At 34.9% G+C, this 22715-nt stretch overlaps 2 protein-coding genes across 5 annotated transcripts in view; one reads left to right on the top strand and one right to left on the bottom strand.

The window, feature by feature from the left end:
- Positions 1-4171: 4171 nt before the first annotated feature.
- The window catches only part of LOC113522153 (uncharacterized), a 28771-nt gene continuing 10227 nt past the window's right edge, over positions 4172-22715 (top strand). Inside the window, exons 1-3 of one of the 4 annotated variants that reach the window (XM_052892324.1) lie at positions 4172-4347; positions 4446-4725; positions 17014-17114. In XM_052892324.1, coding sequence (XP_052748284.1) covers positions 17045-17114 — 70 coding nt within the window. In that variant the 5' untranslated portion in view covers positions 4172-4347; positions 4446-4725; positions 17014-17044. Of the gene's footprint in view, positions 4726-17013; positions 17115-22715 lie in introns of all 4 variants that reach the window. The other 3 variants (XM_052892325.1, XM_052892323.1, XM_052892322.1) reach the window with 3 other exon arrangements.
- On the bottom strand, positions 19392-21622 carry LOC128200105 (putative nuclease HARBI1). The gene is made up of 5 exons (XM_052892326.1): positions 21071-21622; positions 20709-20905; positions 20364-20496; positions 19971-20112; positions 19392-19887 (listed from the first exon to the last, which is right to left on the bottom strand). The coding sequence occupies exons 1-5, from the start codon at positions 21302-21304 to the stop codon at positions 19463-19465; spliced, it is 1131 nt and encodes a 376-aa protein (XP_052748286.1). The 5' UTR covers positions 21305-21622; the 3' UTR covers positions 19392-19462.

Below are 22715 nucleotides of genomic sequence, written 5' to 3'. Positions count from 1 at the left end.
AATCACATTAGCAATGAACCGCCATGATTATTAATGAGTTTCATTAAATACAAACTACAAATACAAACATACCAGACGTAGACTTTGTACAGAAGTCGTTTGCTTGGCCACCTCTGTCACATTCGTGTGTCTACCGTGAAGCAGTTGTGTTTGCATGGCTGTGTTTCGGTTTGAAGGGTGGGATATGGCGTGAATTTACTGGGTACAGAGGAATAACACCTGAGTCCTCAGGAATGGCAACGCATGGGGGGATATCATGGGCGAAACGGTGTACTCTGTTATGTCCATGGTACTGCTCATGTCTATAGGCGACGGTTACCACTTTCCGTCAGGTGGGACGTCAGCTTGTTTGTCATTGTAAGTTGCATAAAAACAATTAAATTATTAATTATTTTATTTACTTATTATTACAAAAATTCAAAATTACAGATAATTTGTTATAACGCCACTATTACTACCAGAAGTTCCACAACCTTTTATATTAGCCATCAATGTTGGACTGTCATTTTGTTCACGCACGTTTCACGACACGTGTTTCATCTTTAAACGAGAAATCTTCAGGTAAATTATAATATCGCTTCTCGGAGTCTGGTGTCAACCGTTCGACTTAAGACTAAGTTCGGAACAGTGGTCAATCTTCAAGTGTTGACAGTCGCACACATACTAACGGTAGCGGAATTAAACAAAATAAATCTAAACAAATAACCAGTGATACTTATTGTGTTTTTTTTTTTTTAAATGAAATGCGCCTCCATTGTCAGTATACGTTGGCGGGGCACCGTGGAGGGATGATAGGTGAGGATGAAAGTAGATTAGTTGGCCCATTATAGCGAATTATGTAGTGTTTTTGCTGATTTTTTAAAAAAAACTGTTCAAGTCGGTCATACATATATACATATATAATTAACTTAATTAATATGTTTAATATATATACTAGCTTTTACCCGCAACTTCATCTGCATTATCGGGCTAAAATGTAATCTAAATTCTTTAAGTAAATTTTTCATCGTGCCTCCGATCAAACTGTTTATAATTACTCCTCTCCATCCAAAGGTTGCCTGCAAGAGATCGCTCTTAGCGATAAGGTCGCCCATTGTTTTCTCACTGTGATCATTTCTTGTAATTGTTTGTATCTATAATAAGTTTACTATTGTAATCTTATGGAGGAAACAATAAAGAGTATCTATCTATCTATCTTTATACGTACCATGTTTTGCGGTTGACTGGCCTCACTACATACAATACCTTATAAGTACACGCGGGCAATATCCAGTGGCGAACTAAGGCCATCAGAGGCCCGGGGCGGCAAAAAATGAGGCCCCCAGTTTATAGTTTATTTAAGAAGTTGATACAATTTTACAAGCTTTCAGTTCACATTTGTATGTATAAGTGTTTATTTTTTTTATACCACTGAGGTGGCAAACAAGCATACGGCCCACCTGATGGTAAGCGGTTACCGTAGCCTATGAACACCTGCAATACCAGAGGTATTACGCGTGCGTTGCCGACCCTGAAGAAACCTTTTTACCCCCCTTTTGAAGAACCCCATGCTGTAGTCTCTTGGGAAAACGTCGGCAGGGAGCTCATTCCACAACCTGAGTGTTTATTTATTTATTTATACTTTAGGACACATTAAAATATATCTACAGGGCGGACTTAATGCCTGATGGCATTCTCTACCAGGCAACCGTTACGGTAAACAGAGAGAGTAAATGGCGGTGCATAGATTAAAAAAAAATTGTAAATTAAATAAATATTTTAATAGATAAGAACAATTATTATTGGTGTTTAAGTTTGTTTAGTTAAAGTCTCGCAAGTGGAATTTAAATTATTCAAAATTCAAAATTCAAAATTCAAAATTCAAAATTCAAAAATCATTTATTCATGTAGGACATTTTAGCCGCTTATGAACGTCAAATTTTTACATTATAATTTTATTTTTTTCCCTACCGTCCAGTTCGGTATATAGATCCAATTGAGAAGAACTGGCAAGAAACTCAATTGAATTACTTTTTTTTTTTAAAGCCAGTTTATTTACAATGTATATTTATATAGGTGTCTATGTCTAACATTAAATGAAAATTCAGTGCATGAACAACTATTGCCATGCACACTCGTCATTCAAGTAATCGTTTAGTGAGTAATAGGCTTTGCTCAGTAAATATGATTTAACAGATTTTTATTAGATTAGATTTCGTAAGTGCGGAATAAGAAGCTTGTGATAATCATTTTGTCCGTCCATATTTTTTCTGTTGTATATTTGGAAAAAGCAACTTTTTTTTCTCTTCTTCTCAGCTGAAATTACATTCCGAACTGATCGGTAGATTCGTAAAAAAATGACTATTTAGAAATGCCTATTATTAAGTTTCGTTCATTCGTTCATTTCAGCGAATCTCCGTCCACTGCTGGACATAGGTCTCCCCCATAAACTGTTAAATTCTTAACGTGACCAGCCCTAATCCACTGTCATTAAGTAAAGTACTAAGGACTTATTAAATTTACTTGAATAAGAAAATATTACTTATTATGTTTAAACAAACATACATACGAAAAAAAATATATTGTATTTAAATAATATATTAAATAAATAAATTATATAAATAAAAGAAATAATAAAAACAGAATAACAAAAGGTGACATGATGTTGAAATGTTGGTCAGTAAAGAAAACATACATAGAATATGAATAAGGAAAGAAGCGTCTAGAAGATCCCAAGGACCAGAGATCGGGGGGAACCACCCCTTCTGCCCCTCCAATTAGTCCGGCACTGGCAGTGTGCGTAATTCAATAGTGCCTTTTTTATCTATGTTAAAATTAAGGCAGGCCACACGAAAATAGCAAAAACTGAGTCATTTATTTTAATTCATAAATGTACAATGTAATACTATATTTAAACGACTTACAAAAGGGGAGGGGCAGGGGATGTAATGGGTGATAATGGAATAGTAATCCCACCCACGCCATCGGTATACACCGGCGGGGCATCAGTGAAGGATGGTAGGTGAGGATGAAGCAGGCCAGTTAGCCCATCGTGACGAATTCACCAATAATTGTTCACGATGGTTTCCAGGGGAACCACGTGGAGGTCGACCTGATAGGGTATACTGCTAGCAGTGCAGCTCTTGGACCCCATTAGTAACAATCCCTTTCTTCCTTTGACCTGTCATGATAAATTCACCCAAAATAAATTATTGCAGTTGATTTCCAGGGGGGACCGCGTGGAGGTCGACCTGATAAGGTATATTGCTAGCAATGGAGCTGGTAGTCCCCATTACTGACAATACCTTCACCCCTCAACTTGGTTTATTATACAGGTAGTGCTTGGAACTTTTATCCACATAACCTGGCCACGTGGACGAAGTCACGGGTAATTACTAGTATGCAATAATTAAGTCTCTAGCTTCAGATGATGCCTTGCTCCATTACCGCGAGCAATGACGTACATGCGCCCGCGCATACCACTTACCTAGTCATTAATGACAGTGGATTAGGGTTGGCAATCTTAAGAATTTATTTTTCTTATATTTTTAATTTTTGTTATATTTTTAAATAAGCTTACTTAACTTTATATATTGGTATCCTTACTATGTATGTATGTATATGTATGTGTATGTGTGTGTGTATGAGTTTATTTGTTACTTCTTAAGACTTTGTCATGGAATTTGATACACATTTATTCCCTTAAATATATATATATATATATATATATATATATATATATATATATATATATATATATATATATATATATATATATATATATATATATATATATATATATATATATATATACATATATAAGGGAACCTCTACATGACACTGGTATAAATAAATGGTCGTAAAATGACGACTGACTGCCATTGAGGAAAAGAACTCTTTATGGTTGATATTTTGGGTGATACTGTAATATTATTAAGGCGTAAGTTCGTCATGGCTCACTACACGTTTTGGGTAACTGTAAGTGAAGTGGGAAATTCATAAATAAATAAATAAATATCCATTAAAGTTTTAATAAATAAAAAAAGTATCAAAACATAAATAAAACTCGTTTAAAATCATCTAAATAATTTATGCCATTTTGTATTTTTTTTTTTGTTACTTTTATTTAGTGTTAAAAACTTGTTTGTGACAGCCCTAGAATCTCCCGCGCCCAGTCCTTCCGAGTGCGCCGTAGTATCGAACTCGAGCATTGATTCAACGCTCGTGTTTATTATATTTTATTAAAAAACAAAACAAAAATCGTCCAACAACCTTCGTATAAATACGCGACGGGTTTTTCGAGCGCTCGATTTCCATATATCTTACATAAATAAACAGTTTTTAACATAAAAAAAATCTTATCATTCAGTAGGTAGTAGATTTGAATCAATTTTGGTTCGAATGTAAATTTTTTAAAATTTTAAATTTAGAACAGGAATGTGATACGTGTTTGTTTTTTTTTTCAGTACAGTGCCACTAACAATAGACAATATATGTAGTTTTTTATTGTTCTCAATAGTAAAAATAAATTGTTTCGAAAAAAGAATGCTCCAAGTTTTTAAACATACGATTTAAAAGTGTGTTTAGTTTTTTTTTTAATAAATTAAGTGACGAAGGTATGAAAGTTTAATGCCGTATTTGTGAACAAATCGTTGAAAATGTGTTTTTTTTTTGTGCGAAGATTACAAACAATGGAATAAAAACGATCAGTAATAGCTAGTCATCATCATTTTATCAACATTGAAGGTAATTTAGACGTACTGTTTACTATTTTAAAGTGTGTTCTTGTTTTTTAAATAGATTTTAAGTCTATTTATAACTTTATATAGCTTTTACCGGTGACTCTGTTTTCGTGTCCGGGATAAAACGTATTCTACGTGACTTTTATTTTTTATACTACTTAGAATGGCAAACGAGTTGACGGCCCACCTGATGGAAAGTGGTAACCGTCGCCTATAGACATGAGAAGTACCATGGACATAACAGAGTATACTGTTTCGCCCATGATACCCCCCATGCGTTGTACATGTATATCGAATTTCACAGTGATTTTTTAAGCCGTTAAGGCGTTATAAGGTAACAGACAAACAAACTCTCTTTCACATTTATATCAGGAAGTAAGTCTTTGAAATATATATTTTTTTACATAACTTTGGAATGGCAAGCAAGCTGATAGCTCACTTAATGGAAAGTGGCAACCTTATGGATATGAGCGACACCATAGTTTATGACGTATATATGTATACTGTGACGCCAATAGTACCACCTCACACATTACTATTCGCAACTAAAATGCCTAAATATGTAAGCAGGGGGGAGTAAGATTTTTTTTATATCTCGAAGGTGACAAGCAAGCATACAGCTCGTCTGATGGTAAACGGCCATTGTGCTTGCAACTGCCACCACTTACAATACCCAAAGAGGGTCGACCTCCACGTGGTTCCTCCTAGAAACCATCGTGAACAATTCCTGTTGAATTCGTCACGATGGACTAACTGACCTGCTTCATCCTCACCTATCATCCTTCACTGGTGCCCCGACAGTGTATACCGATAGCACAGGCGGGGTTACCGTTCCATTATCACCCATTAAAAAAAATACCCAAACAGGGTAGACGTCAGGCAGGTGGCCGGTCGTAAAACTATAAGCCAATTTTTTTTGTAATATGGGTAAAAACCATATTACGACGACCCCAAATAATAATTAAGATAAGGGTAGCAAGATGTCGACTGCCAACTACAAGATAACTCCTAGATTAGATTCTAGGACACCAACTACGAGTTATCTCGTCCTGGTTTACTTACCATTCTTGTACAGTTAGCATTAAACTCGAAAACATATCAGTGCTAATATTAACAGGTGGCTTCTGGGAAACAAAAAAACCAATGCTGACTTGCATTCAGAACAGAGAATTCATTATAAAACGAATCGAAAAAATAATTATAAAAATTAATTCAAATTCAAGAAATTTTTAACTATAACATTTAAGTCGATCGGTACACATGTATGACTGTAACTACTAATGAACTGTCAGTTTTCTCATATTGGGTTCGCTGGAAGAGATCTCTATTGGAGATAAGCTCGCCTTTGTGCACTATTATGTTTGTTTTTACATTTCAATAACCTTTTGTGTACAATAAAGAATAAAAAAATATTTTAATGTATTTTTTTTATACAACAAATATAATAGAATGGCAAACAAGCTGACGGCCCACCTGATGGAAAGTGGTAACCGTCGCCTATACACATGAGCAGTACCATGGACATAACAGAGTGTACTGTTTCGCCCATGATACCCCCCATGCGTTGCCATTCCTGAGGACTCAGGTGTTATTCCTCTGTATCCTGTAAATTCACGCCATATCCCACCCTTCAAACCGAAACACAGCCATGCAAACACAACTACTTCACGGTTGAAACACGAATGGGACAGAGGTGTCCAAGCAATCGACTTTTGTACAAAGTCTCCCTCTGGTAAATGTTTGTTTATTTATGTGTATGTGTGCCTTTTTTATGCTTTTTTTTTTTAAGATAACTAGAATTAGAGTTTTTAATAATATAATTCGATTAAATAGAATTTAAAATATGTGTTTTCAATGTGAAAGTTTAAAATTAACTTTCTGAAAATTGTCACGACAGTCGACGTGTTAATAAGAAAATAAAATAAAAATAAAAACAGTTATATTGATTTAAAAATTAAACTACTAAACTAACTACGAGGCCAATCTGGAAGTACATCCTTTTAGATAAAAACGAAAAAAGAATTTTCCAAATCGGTTTATAATTGACGCAGTTATTTATTTATTTATTTATTCATTAGTACATAACATGTGTACATGGCGGACTTAATGCTAAAAGCATTCTCTCCCAGTCAACCGTAGGGAAGTGTCAGAATACACGAATGCGGTACTACTATATGTACAAGTATGTACAAGTAGAGGTACAAGTTATGAGATAATAATAAATTAAAAATAATTAATGAATAATAGCGGATGTCACCATACCGCATGACGAGAGCCTCGTGAAAGCCGAAACCGAGAATAAGAGAAAATATCTCGACCTGGCTCACGAGGTGACCGAAATGTGGGGGGTGGCGTCCACCGAAATCATTCCAATCGTTATGTCGGTGAACGGTCTTATCCCAACCAGTCTGGAACAACATCTCAGACGGTTGGGATTCCGAGGCGGCTCACTCCCGGGAAAGATGCAGAAAGCGGTGCTCTTAGATACTGCCCGCATTGTACGCCGGTTTCTCTCCCTGGCGCCTTGAATCCCGGCCGACTGTGCTTCTACCGGGAGTTAGTTGCCATCTCCTGTCCTTAAGAGGGGAGATGTGAATTTTGTAAAAATTTTAAAAATAATTAATTAATAATAGTTAATAGTTAGAACAAAGATTTCTTTGTGATATTATTACTGTGTGGTCCCGGCATAGAATAGGCTACCCCTTCCTTTCGCGTGGGTGTCGTAAGAGGCGACTAAGAAAGGGCGAGGGATGGGCAGCAGCGTCCCTCTTAAAACATCTTTAAAGCCTGATTGCGGTTGCCAATCCGTCTGCCAAGCGTGGTAAGTACTGGCAAACCCCCCAAGGGGGAGGCTTATGTTCAGCAGTGGACAGATAAAGAATAATGTTGATGATGTTCAGCGGTGAAGAATTAATGGCTGATATGGTGTGGTATACGGTATCGAATGTATGGTTATGGTTAAAATGGGTTTGTGGGAAATTTTAGTTTTTATGAATAAAGGGTGTTAGTTTATGGTGGTTCATAGAAAATATAATCATGAAATTATATATATATAGGTATATTGCTAGCAATGGGATTTTTAGTCTCCATTACTAACAATCCCTTCCCCCCCGTCGTCTCATACTTAATGCTCTATCCTTATTTGACAGCGGACATTGCTAACTTATTTATCATTTCCTACCACATAAAAAATAACAGGTATGTCATATAAAAATCTCGTTTTTAAAAACTGGTTTCAATACATAATTGTATTAGCATATTAGATTACTTTAAACGACTTAAAAACAGTAACAATTGTGGCGCGATTTGTTCCATTTTTAAGTTAACTTTTATTTTTTTTATAATTTTATAGAACTTATAATGGCAAACAAGCTGACGGCCCACCTGATGGAAAGTGGTAACCATCGCCTATAGACATGAGCAGTACCATGGACATAACAGAGTATACTGTTTCTCCCATGATACCCCCCATGCGTTGCCATTCCTGAGGACTCAGGTGTTATTCCTCTGTACCCAATAAATTCACGCCATATCCCACCCTTTAAACCGAAACACAGCCATGCAAACACAACTGCTTCACGGTTGAAACACGAATGTGACAGAGGTACCCAAGCAATCGACTTTTGTACAAAGTCTCCCTCTGATATATGTGTCGTTTTTACATTAATATAATGATGTTAATTAAAAAGGCTGACATTTTTTATTATTTAAAAACGAAAGTATATTTTGTGTCAACACTCAAATCTTAGATTACCTATAATGGATAGAGCCTCCAACCTTAAAAACGGGTCAACTTTTTGTCAGCTAATTGTCAAATTAGCTGACTCGTTTGTTTATCAGTGTTCTATATACTTACGCACACAATGTATCCTGACGTATCTATATTTAATTATTTAATAAATAAAATGAGTGTTTACGCATTAAAAAGATGTTAAAATTATAAAACAAAATAAATATAGAAGTTATAAAGGAATCACTCGTAACTATTTATCACGCAAAATTGTATGAAAAAGTTTACCCGTTTTTCTCGAAGCATTTGTATGGAGACCCTATATCTATATAATCTAAGGTTGTATATTAGTTTTTCTACTTTTGAAATCCATACAGACTACAGCATGGGGTTCTTCAAAAGGTGGGTAAAGAGGTTTCTTCAGGGTCGGCAACGCGCGCCTCCGGTATTGCAGGCGTTCATAGGCTACGGTAACCGCTTACCATCAGATGGGTCATATGCTTGTTTGCCACCTCAGTGGTATAAAAAAAAAACACGTCCGAAGTACCGGGCACGAAGCTAGTCGCCTAAAAAGTACCCAAGTATGACGTGAAGCGATAAATATCATATTATTTTCATATTAAATTTATTCGTTACGGAGCATAGTTTTAACCTCAAGCAATAAATAAATACTTAAATATATATAAAAAAAGAAAATAAAAAACACAACTACGTAAGAAATATTAATTAGTCTGTTTGTTTGTACATATATACGGAATATTATGTCTAATAACGTGGGAATTGCTTTAATTTGTTTATTATGAATTACTAGTTATTATTATTTTTTATACCACAAAGGTGGCAAACATGCATACAGCCCGTCTGATGGTAAACGGTTACTGTAGCCTATTGACGCCTGCAACACGGGGGGGAAGGGATTGTTAGTAATGGGGAGGTTAGTCCCCTTTGCTATCAATATACCTTATCATGTCGATCTTCACGCGGTTCCCCCTGGAAACCATTATGACTAATTTACCGTTGAATTCGTCACGATGGGCTAACTGATCTGCCCTTTCATCTTCCTCTGTCATCCTTCACTGATGCTCTGCTAGTGTATACCGATAGCGCAGGCGGGGTTACCATGCCATTGTCACCCATTAAAAAAAAATGCGAAATATTCAAGTACCCTACATTTTCTTACAAAATATTTACAATGTAGGGTATCTAGGAAATATCTTTTGATGGGTGAAAATGGTATGGTATCCCCGCCTGCGCTAACGGGATACGCTGGCGGAGCACCAGTGAAAGGTGATCGATGAGAATGAAAACAGGCCAGTTAGCCCACCATGATGAATTCATCAGGAATTAACCATGACAGTTTCCAGGGAGAACCGCGTGGATGTCGGCCTGGTTGGGTATATTGCTAGCAATGGGATTTTTAGTCTCCATCACTAACAATCCCTTTCCCCCCATATCTTGTAGTTCATTCATGCCTTCATAATTGAAATTCGTTGTATTCTTACAGAGTTAAAGCTTCTAGTTATTTCATTAACTAGAGCCATATTCGTTCTTTGACCTCTGTTAAGTTAAAACTGGTAAGGTTTAAGGATAACCGGTAAAGGAAGTAAAGGTTCAGTTCGAAAGATTATTATTGTTTTGAGTTTCATTTTTGTTTTTTTTTTTATACAACTTAGAATGGCAAACAAGCTGATGGCCCACCTGATGGAAAGTCATTTTTTTTATATCACTGAGGTGACAAACCAGCATACGGCCCACCTGATGATAAGCGGTTAGCGTAGTCTATGAACACCCGCAATAACAGAGGTATTACACGCGCGCAACCGACCCTGAAGGAACCTCTTTACCCCTCTTTTGAAGAACCCTATTCTTTTTTTTTATACAACTTAGAATGGCAAACAAGCTGACGGCCCACCTGATGGAAAGTGGTAACCGTCGCCTATAGACGTGAGCAGTACCGTGGACATAACAGAGTATACTGTTTCGCCCATGATACCCCCCATGCGTTGCCATTCCTGAGGAATATTATATTATAATATTCTAAATAATTATAAAAAAATACATATATATATCATGTACACTATTGCGGAAGAGCTATTCATATGTACTTTAGTATATTTTTTACAACATGATAATGAATAATAACATAACAAATTAATAGTAACATTTTTTTTATCTGTGCTACATCCGTTGGGACAGTACAACGCATCATTGTGGATTATATATATATATATATATATATAAATATATATCTACACTCTACACTAATATTATAAAGAGGAAAGATTTGCATATTCGTGTGTATGTATATTTGTAATGAATAAACACAAAAATTACTTTGCCATTTTCAAAAATTCTTTCACCATTACAAAGCTACATTCACCCTGAGTAACATAGGCTATATTTATTGTTAGAAATGACTAGGGATCCTTACTAAAACTTTAGCAACGTAACTCAAGGTGTACAAAAAATGCTATAAAATATCTTTCGTCGCGTGCGCTGCGGAAACTATTGGTGATAGAACAAAAGTATGTTCTACAATATTGAAGAAAATATCAATAACTACATAAATGTATGCTGTAAATATATAATATTTACAGCATTTTTTTTAATTTCCTTTTTTTTTTTGTTAAATTTGGCACCGATATCTACTCGTAGCATTGCATTTAAAAATGGTATACATGGGGGGTATTACGGGCGAAACAGTATACTCTGTTATGTCCATGGTACTGCTCATGTCTATAGGCGACGGTTACCACTTTCCATGAGGTGGACCGTCAGCTTGTTGGCCATTCTAAGTTGTATAAAAAAATTTAAAAATGGTCCGGATCAAGAGGGTTAAAATCGCTTCGAGTCCATTTTTTAATTGCCCCTCCTTAACTATCAAATAGGGTGCTTAGGATACTTGCTGCATTTCCACGCTGAATAGCAATGGAAATGCGTTGGCCAAAGTATAGGCCAGCCTTCTGGTCACCAGAGGTATTTCTGTTTTATTAGGTATATTAAGTTAGTAAACACATTAACTGTCTCACAGTGGAACCGGTTTCAATAAGGCTAATGATACAGAACTGTTTTTGCGGTTAATCGTAGAAAGATCGCCGGTACTATTCCGATACTACAGTTTTTTTGTGCGTGGAGTGGCAAACAAGCTAACGGCCTATTTTTTTTAATAACACACTGGGCAAACGAGCGTGCGGCTCGCCTGATGGTGAGCTACTACTGTCGCCGGGGGGAAAGGGATTGTTAGTAATGGAGTCTAATAGCCCCATTACTGGTAATATACCCTCTCAGGTTGACCTCCACGCGGTCCCCCCTGGAAACCATCATGTTTAATTCTTGTCAAATTCATCATGATGGGCCAACTGACCTGCATTCATTCTCACCTATCATCTTCCACTGGTGTCTCGTCGGTGTATACCGATAGCGCGGGCGGGGTTACCAATCCATTTTCATCCATTAAAAAAAAAACTACTGCCGCCTGTGAGGCGCTACACCGTAGGAATTGTATGTATCGTTATGGTGACTTCGACATCTTTGGTAATGTGTAAAATGGGACGCTACTGCCCATCCCTCGAGGATTAAGCTCCCTTAGTCGTCTCTTACGACACGCACGTGAAAGGAACGGGATAGCCCATTCTATGCCGGGTTTTTACTATTATCAGAGAAAGAATTTGTATAAATGTCGTTTGCTTGTGTATCTCTGTCCCATTCGTGGTTCTACCATGAAACAATTGTGTTTTTTTAATTGATTGATAGTGGAATGGTAACCCCGCATGTACTATCGGTGTACACTGGCGGGGCACTAGTGAGGGATGATAGGTGAGAATGAAAGCAGGTCAGTTAGCTCATTATAACGAATGCGAGAAGTATTAACCACGATGGTTTCCAGGGGGAACCACGAGGAGGTCGACCTGATACAGTATATTGCTAGCAATGTGGCTACTAATTCCCATTACTAACAATGCATATATTATATATATATTCCCAAAGAGGGTTGATGTCAGGCAGGTGGCCGGTCGGAAAACTAAAAACCAAATCTTTTTGTAATGTATATATATATATACACACACACACACACACACAAATATATATATATATATATATATATATATATATATATATATATATATATATATATATATATATATATATATATACTTATTTATTATATTACCTATTTATTCATTAATTCTTCCTTTTCAGAGGTTGTCTATCAGAGTTTACTAAGCAATAAGACCTGTCCTTTGTACTACTCTATACTTATCGAAAACTCTTCGACAAATCTTGTAATGTTGGTGCAATAAAGTGTTAAATAAACATATTCTATAATATTAGATAGTGTAATAACGAAAAAACAAAAAAAAAATAGTAAAAGAAACGCCTACTTTAATTATCTTAGCACGAGAACACAATAGTAATTTGCTATTTATTTATTTATGCTTTACTGACCACATTACAGAAAACTGTTTGGTACAAAAGGAGGACTTAGTACTATATAGCATTCGCTCCCAGTCAACCTTTGGCTAGACAGAAATTTTATTACGCAATGAAAAACTATATATTAATATTATATAAATATACAAATATGTCTACATACATACGTATTTTTATGACATATTTGTATACATACATACATACATATCTGTCACGCCTGTCTCCCATTAGGGTAGGCAGAAACAATGGAACGCCAAATGCTTCGATTCAAACAAACCTCTATTTGTATATACCTACATACTTATAGATTATATACGATAACACAAATAAACAACGATAGAGATCAAAAGTGATGATGATGAAGATGATGAAATGCTTTCACAGTTTTTTCTAAAGATATTCGTAGACATTTCTCTTAAAAATAAATTTGTTAGACATTTGTCTTATGTCTATGCTAACAATCTATATAAAAGGGGGGGGGGGAAGTAATTGTTAGTTTTGGAGTCTAATTTCGCCATTACTAGCAATACAGGGTTTTTTTTTTGATGGGTGAAAATGGAATAGTAACCCCGCCTGCGCTAACGGGATACGCTGGCGGAGCACCAGTGAAGGGTGATAGATGAGAATTAAAACAGACCAGTTAGCCCATCATGATGAATTCATCAGGAATTAAGCATGATAGTTTCCAGGGGGAACCGCGAGGATGTCGATCTGGTTGGGTATATTGCTAGCAATGGGATTCTCAGTCTCCATTACAAACAATTCCTTTCACCCCAGCAATACAGGGTGTATATTTATATCAAGTCGACCTCCACGCGGTTTCTATTGGAAACTACCGTGGTTGATTCTAGTGGAATTCATCACGATGGGCTAACTATCCTGACTTTTCATCCTCACCTATCATCCTTCACTGATGCCCCGCCAGCGTAATGAGATAGCACAGGCGGGGTTACCATTTCATTCTCGTCCTATAAAATAAAACTATTATGGGCGTAATTTAGAGACACCGGGGGGAAAGGGATTGTTAGTAATGGAGACTGAGAATCCCATTGCTAGCAATATACCCAACCAGGTCGACCTCCTCGCGGTTCTCCCTGGAAACTGTCATGGTTAATTCCTGATGAATTCATCATGATGGGCTAACTGGCCTGTTTTCATTCTCATCTATCACCCTTCACTGGTTTTCCGCCAGCGTATCCCGTTAGCGCAAGCGGGGATACTATTCCATTTTCACCTATAAAAAAAATTTAGAGATACCATTTTCGTTTACATACTTGGATTTTGAATTGTATTTCTATTACATTTAAATCTCTTTTCCTTTACATCGTATACAAAGAATACTCGGATGTAACCTCTACTACCTAATTGTAAATTATTACTTCTACAATTAATATCCTGTTTGTACAAACAAAATTAATCATTATTATTATATGATTAAGTTTTAAAATCACTTGTATTTATAATTGTGTGGTTTTATAGAACGTATTTGATACTATAAATAGATATATTTCTTAGTAAATTACATTGACGAGTTTTCTTATGAGTCATAATTTAAGTATGCAGGTATGTTTGGAATAATAGTACGTTACTGCAGCGGCCAGCAACTGAGACATTGATGGACGAACGTGCAAATGTGGGCCGAGGCGTAGCCGAGGCACAGATTTGCACGTTCGTCCATCGCTATACCATAATAGTAGTATAGCGATAGCGCGGGTGGGGTTACCATTCCATTATCATCCATTAAATAAAATTTATTTTATACAAATTTGTGACAGTATCCGCACACGGGTTAAGAAATAACTAAAAACAAATATAATAATAATAATAAACTATTTACATTTGGTATTAAAATAGACGTACGGTCAGTTCCGTACCGTTTGGATTTATCCATTTATTTATTTGTTACAGACAATGGGGTAAATTCGAATAATTTAAAATTGTGTTCTACAAAAAAACCGACTTTGATTGTGGCAAAACCAGTTATTTTGATGCCAAAACAAAACTGCTAAACTAATTTTGATAAAATTTCTATGGGGTCAATCTGCAAGTATAGTATCTTAGCGATGAAAGATTACATTTTTCTTGTTATTGTTTATATCTGTAATAAGTTTACTACTGTAATCTTTCTTTCTTTATTCTTTATTGTACACAAAAGGTTATTGCAATGTAAAAACAAACATAATAGTGCACAAAGGCGAGCTTATCTCCAATAGAGATCTCTTCCAGCAAACCCAATATGAGAAAACTGACAGTTCATTAGTAGTTACAGTCGTACATGTGTACCGATCGACTTAAATGTTATAGTTAAAAATAAATAAATAAAATGTCTTTACAATTGAAAAGACCGATAGGTAAATAAATAAATAAAAATATATGTAAGTAAATACATATAAATGTATAGATATATATATATATTATATATAATACACAAATATAATAAGTACGCACATCAGCATTGTGAGAGGTAATAATTCTTCAGACGTGATTTGAAAATCCCAATGCTTGGGCTATTTCTAATTTCGTGAGGAAGTGTGTTCCATAGTCTAATTGCAGCCACAACAAAAGAGTCTGAATGCGCTTGACCAGAATGAATAGGAGTTCGCAATAAAGATTAGGAGTCCTAGTATTGCTTTCCGATGAATATTCTAATCTTATGGAGGAAACAATAAATTTTTTAATAATAACTAACAAAATTATGAGGTAACAAGCGTAATAAGAAATACAATCGTATCGAGAGGGGGGAAAGGGATTGTTAGTAATGGAGACTAAAAATCCCATTGCTAGCAATATACCCAACCAGGTCGACCTCCTCGCGGTTCCCCTGGAAACTATCATGGTTAATTCCTGATGAATTCATCGTGATGGGCTAACTGGCCTGTTTTCATTCTCATCTATCACCCTTCACTGGTGCTCCACCAGCGTATCCCGTTAGCGCAGTCGGGGTTACCATACCATTTTCACCTATCAAAAAAAAAACCGTATCGAGAACATCGTCTGTTGAAAGTGGACCCTAGCTCCAAGACTATAATCTCACAGACGTCATGAACTAATTTTTTTTTCTACAATAACCTTATTTTTTAATATCAAATTATTAGTAATTTTCTCAATAGTGGGTATAAAAAAAAAATATAACCGAAAATGGCCGAATTGAATTCGCGTAGCTGATTCGGTACTACTATTATATTAATTGGCACATTTTTATTACGACTCGATTGAGTTATTTCCTATCTGGTTTTGGGTTCCGCAGTGCGTATGATGAAACGTTTTAGATTTTTTTTTATTTTATACAACACACAATGGCAAACAAGCTGACGGCCCACCTGATGGAAAGTGGTAACAGTCGCCTATACACATGAGCAGTACCGTGGACATAACAGAGTATACTGTTTCGCCCATGATACCCCCCGTGCGTTGCCATTCCTGAGGACTCAGGTGTTATTCCTCTGTACCCTGTAAATTCACGCAGATATGGATCTACGGAGGATTACGGAATGATCATGCCTGCTCTATCAGTATGAACTGACGGGGCACCAGTGTGTGATGATAGGTGGGGATTAAAACAGGTCAGTTGGCTCATCATGAAGAATTTATTAAAAAGAAATACGGTGGGAACCGCGAGGAGGTCGACCTGACAGGGGATATTGCTAGTAATAAGGTTACTAATCCCCATTCCTAACAATCCCTTTCCCGCCTATAAATCCTACTACCTCTCACTTTAGTACTATTTTCCTGTGTTCTCTCTTCGTTTTCCTTCATCATTTTTTTTTCTGTTGTATGTGTGCTGTTAAGTATGTGTACGAGTATGTTATGTATATATTTAATTGTGTATATATTATATATTTATGTGTATATATGTATGTATGTATGTATATATGTTTGTATATAATAATATTTAATAATATCTATATAATAGTGCGCCACCTGCCCTTTGTCTTTTTCTCAATGTCCTCTACCCAAAGGTTGTCTGGAAGAGATTGCTCAGCGATAAGGCCGCCTTTTGTATCACTTCTCATTAAAATTTACTGTATTTGTTATTTCTCTTTTTACTTGGTGCAATAAAGTGTAAATAAATAAATAAATTGAAAGTTAATAAGTTGGTTTAACATAGTTTTGTATTTTCTTTTGTTTCAGCTGGTTGGAATCAGGTGATTATGAAATCAAGATGGCGGTCAGGACAATACATATATTGCTTACGTTTATAGTGACAACGACGGTACACGCACAGTTTTATGGTTAGATATCATTTATCTACATCTATACATATACATAAAATTGGATTGTCTGTTTGTAATATTGAAATAACCTTTTTTTACTACATTCATATGAATATTAGAGTGTTCGTATTAACACGAAGGAAAGAGAAGAATTCATGCGCCACTTTAACTTAAATAAATTGAATGTTGGTTTTATTCAAACTATGTTAGCTGAACTTAAACCAGAAATTTTTGAACATCTGTGTAAATTATTGATGCCCATTAATTCTTCTCTTTCCGCGTCTAGGGAAGGTAGATAAAGTTTTGTTGGAGAAATCAGTTCAGGGTACAATAGGACTGATATACCTGAAGAAGGTAAAAGCCCTTAATATATATATATATATATATATATATATATATATATATATATATATATATATATATATATATATATATATATATATATATATATATATATATATATATATATATATATATATATATATATATATATATATATATATATATATATATATATATATATATATATATATATACATACCTACACCAAAATATAATTTTTTGCAATTTTTGTCTGCCTGTCTCTTTCTCTGAAATTGCTAGACCGATTTTAACGATTTTAACGGGACTTTTATTGGTACGTAGCTGATGTAATAAGGAGTAACTTATGCTACGTTTATTTTAGAAAAAATCTTTTATTTTAGAAATCGAGCTAAATAAAACCGTTTAAAAATAATGTTGTAATGTCCAAGTACTGTTCAGCACGCGCATGCCACCGCTGGACCGTCACGTCGGGCGTCTCCCACCACTTCTCCCACCAATCTGCAGTGCCATTCTGTAAAATGCAAACTCGATATCGAATATCACTCAGGTGACCGTTCTCACTTCGATAGCGAAATCACTTGACCTTGGATTGGCATTCTGTTTACACTTGAAGTGCAGAGGCGATGTGAAGTGAGTTTCGAAATGAATTATCGAGAACTAGAGACGTGCTCGGTGCGCCATGTTTAATCTATATAATCGATTTAAAGTATTTCCTTTGTTTTTTTAGAAATTATATACTAATGAGTGTATTATTGGCTTTACTTATGTTTGAGATTATTTAGTCTATTTAATTATACAAATTAAGCGATAGCTAAACCAATTTAAAAAAATTATAATTTCTTGTCAGTATAGCCAACATTCCTTTGCGTCCATGTAAAAAATTTATTTTGTTTGGTAAAGTTTGTGTTGTGATTCCAAGAACAAGAACTTTAAGTGGAGAGGACTAAGTGGTTTTACGTTCTTGCGATACACATGGGTACCTATTGAACACAAAAAATTAACATGTTGAGTATCAGTAAGTTTAGTGCATTCAACATTTGTGTTTCGAAAGAAGTGGAAGCAAAAATGAAGTGAGTATACACACAATTTAATGTATTTTTATATTTACAGAAAATGTTGTATATCTAAGTGAATGAGCCGATGATCTATCTTATTGATGTGAGTAGCAACCATCACACAATGTACTGTGATGTCCATGTTACTCCTCTTACATTGTTATATCTAAGGCCATAATTGTTATGCTTTGTTTTACCCTATACCTTTAATTACACTGCAATCACAGTTATTTTGGCGGTAGGAAGACTTGTAAAACATAGATAGGTGTCCATGCAAATGACTTAGACGATGTCTCCCTGTAGTAAAGTAATTATTTACTTTGTTGTCAATACTAATTGTTAATTTTTAAATTTTCTGGTAATTATGTAATATTTTTTTATAATGGACCGTATAACTAACCCGACTGTTGGACTATCAAAGTCATTACAGAATCATTGCGAGACTATTATTTAAATTTTTGAAACTAGTCTATAATGCTAAAAAATATCTTATATAGATTACAAATAGTCTTGTGAAATCATTCTTATATTTTTGTTCTATATTTATATTAAATGAAATGTGCATATATGATAATTTATATATTGTAGCATAAAAATTCCGTATGTTGTAAGTTCGGCAGTAAGAATTTCATAATTACTATTCTTTTACAGCTCCACGCCGTAGGCGGCGATTGATACCTGCGTCTCCACCTTCTCAGAGGCGGTCACAGCTTACCAGCCTCACTGATCGCTTCCTGAGAGTGGAGGAGCAGCGGTTAGAAATAGATAGCAGAAGTGTAGCTGTATTAGAAAATATGGCTAAACTAATGAGGGAACTCTTGCAGCGAGACCAAGATAGAAGTCATGAGGTTAGCCAGGGATTGCTGGCTGTAGGGGAGGGATTAAAATTGTTAGCCGAAGCATTAAAAAAATAAAATGTTGAGAAAAACAAGGTCTTTTATTTTTATTGTTTTGTGACAAAATGTTTGTTATAGTAAATATATGTATTTACTCCCTACGAGAACGCCATAACTGATTAACTAGCATATCTCTGCTTGATTGACCCATTGCCAACTCGCTCTGAGAGTGTGTCAATGGCAACTGACGACCCGCTGAGACGCGTGCAGTTGCACGAAAATTTGCTTCTTCCTCCTCATCATGACTATCTAGAGTCGGTGCAGGTAAACCAGCTCTATTGCAAATGTTGTGCAGGACACAACATGCTATCACTATTTTTCCGGCTGTATCAGGATGGTAATGTAGAATGCGGTGCACAAGTAAACATCTAAAACGTCCCTTAAGTCTACCAATAGTTCGTTCGACTGTGTTACGTGCTGTTGCGTGTAGTTTATTGTAATATTCTTCAGGTGTACCCTCAACAGCGTTAGGAATAGGAGTCATCAAATAAGACCGCTGAGCATATCCTGAATCTCCTACAACAAACATTAAAACCGGTTAGGTCAAATCTTTATCATATAGGCGGAAGTTAGAATCAACTTTAATTAATTGATCTCACCAAGTAAATATACAGTTTCACCAGCACCTACCAATTCTTCTAAATGGTTTTTTATATCACTATTATTAAAGATAAAACTGTCGTGTGTGGCGCCACCATAAGTAGCGTCTACATGTATTATATTGAGATCCGCATCTGTGTACTGAAAGATAAAAATCTAGATATAATTATTATACTTACTAGCGACTACCGACGACTTCGTTGGCGTATATATCATTATAAATGACATTCTGATATCTAAGCTATCAATAATAGTATATAATTAATATCTGTTTTTAAGTCTCTTATTATTTCCCATGTTTCCCAGACTTATATAAATTCACTTAATTTAGAACAAATGTTACTATGTTTCTAAATTAGTTTAACTTAGGAATAACTTAATATTTTTCATACCAATTGAACATTCCTAGCATGATTGCCTTTACGACAATAATAGCGCTCTTCATTTTCTGTGGGTCTAACTATTGTCACAAAAGTCCCATCCACACACCCGATTACTCCAGGAATTTTGAATTTTTCATAAAATCTGAAATAATACAAAATATTTTTTCTATGTAATAAAAAAAAATATTACCTACCTAACAAAACAGACAAAGAAATAAAATTACAAAAATTTGTCAAATTTTTACAGTAACATATATTATAAATTTCGATATTATAAAAGACAGTCAATATTATTTATAGTTATAGATTATGAATTAAATATTATTTTATCAAAAGTATTTGTATATTACAAACCGTTCTTTTAATGCCAGCCTCTCCTCTGCATTCTGTGGGAATTTTATATATTTGCTTATAATATTTGGATGATTTAATGTCTCCACTATCTCGCAAATGCAGCGAGATGCAGACGGTTGGGACAAAAAAGTATTTATATTTTGCCCTATTATCCTTTGATAACTGCCACTCGCCAAGAACGACAATGTGCACAATAACTGAAAAGAGATAAGTAAACAAGTCATATTATGTGCTTATCTACTATACTATTTATTATTACTTGATTGTACGGAAAATAAGTGGTAGCATAACATAGTACCTAATTAAATGACTATTCAAGTTATTTAAATTAGGTACCGAATAGATAGATAGCTGGATCTTACCTTGATTCTAACGGATAACCCTCGGTGGCGACGTTGTGGTTTCCTAATGAAAAACTTAATATCTTCTTCTAATTTATTTATTAATTCCTCTGAAAGTCTGTACACATTCACATAATCCTTATTTCTATTAAACAATCGCATTGCACGAATTTGTTGAGCTTGACGTCGGCTGTTATATAAATCTAAAGAGTTCGCTTCTTCTAATAAACTCAATAACACAAATAATCTAGCCATTTTAATGTATTAGGCAACCAAAAAACTCATGTTTAAATACAATTTATAATATTTTTATAAAATCTCGATCACTCCGTAGGAACTTTATATTTGACAAATGGAATCGTGTGTCTTGGGTGAAGTGAGTATCGAAGTGAGTGGGAGATTCCCTTACAGAATGTCAATACACTGCACCAAACGTCAAAATATCACTTTTGAATGTTTAATCCCGCCACCGTACTCATCGTTGTGGCGCTGCAGTCGCAATCGAGTTTTACAGAATGCCATGATATAATTTCACTCCGGATTCAGCTATCGAGTTTCGAAGTGATGCTTACGGAATAACACTACTGCACTAATACTATTAAGAGGAAAGATTTGTATTTTTGTGTGTATGTGTTTGTAATGAATAAACTCAAAAACTACTTTGCCGATTTCAAAAATTCTTTCACCATTAGAAGGCAAAAGTACAGTAAGCTAAAATCGTGAAATAACTACAAATTTACAATTTTCGATTTTTTGCTTCACTTGTGCTACATGATATTGTTGTTGGCAATAAATGATTTCTTTCTTTCTTTCTAAAAAACAAAAATAGTTGAAACGTATAAAGTTATTGATATAAAGACATCTCTCGAGATGGACACAAACAAAAAACCACAAATGGCCGGCAAATTCCGTATTGTAAAAAGGAATTAAGTATTATTATAATTAATTGTTTTTTTATTATTATAAATAAAATTGTTTACACGATTCGGTCGATGATTTTTCTACACATACACATCTGTTTATTAAATGCTTTGTTATTATAAGTTTACGCCTTACCATTTTAGGGGTGGACAGACTTATCTCTCTCTTGACATATGTGTACTTTACGCTACTGTATTTCACTTGATTTTTTTTTAATTGTCATTGTAAATTTTTATGTTTTTGGTGCATATAAAGATCTAAATAAATAAATATAGGTCGCTCTTGACAAATCTTTCCAGCTGATCAAAGATTCCTATACAGGTTTACTATTAGGTTTCTTTTATATAGATTCCTTGGTTTTAAATATATGTATATCAAGCGATTTTAAAAAAAAAAGGTTTTCAATTTAGTTGTATTTTTATAACGCCTGTTATTACAGAACTGCATAATTTTATAAACCAATTTAAATACACAAAATCGTTCCCGTAGTTTGCTTTTAAACTTAAGTGGTTTTACTACGATTGAATTTGATATTTTTTTCCTTTAGGAACAAAATAGTTGCTATATGCAATATAGTTGCCATGTAGAAGGATGGCCAGCAGCGTCCCTCTTAAAACATCAAAGCCTAACTGCGGTTGCCAACCCGCTTGCCAAGCGTAGTAATTACGTATTTATGCTGTGTGGTCCCGGCGTAGAATAGGCCACCGCCTTCCTTTCTCATGGATGTCGTAAGAGGCGACTTAGG

This window comes from Galleria mellonella, unplaced genomic scaffold (assembly GCF_026898425.1).
Source record: "Galleria mellonella isolate WM207_F2 unplaced genomic scaffold, CSIRO_AGI_GalMel_v1 utg158, whole genome shotgun sequence".
NCBI lineage: Eukaryota > Metazoa > Arthropoda > Insecta > Lepidoptera > Pyralidae > Galleria > Galleria mellonella.
The sequence above is the reverse complement of the archived record's forward strand: the minus strand, read 5'-3'. Positions and strand labels throughout refer to the sequence as shown.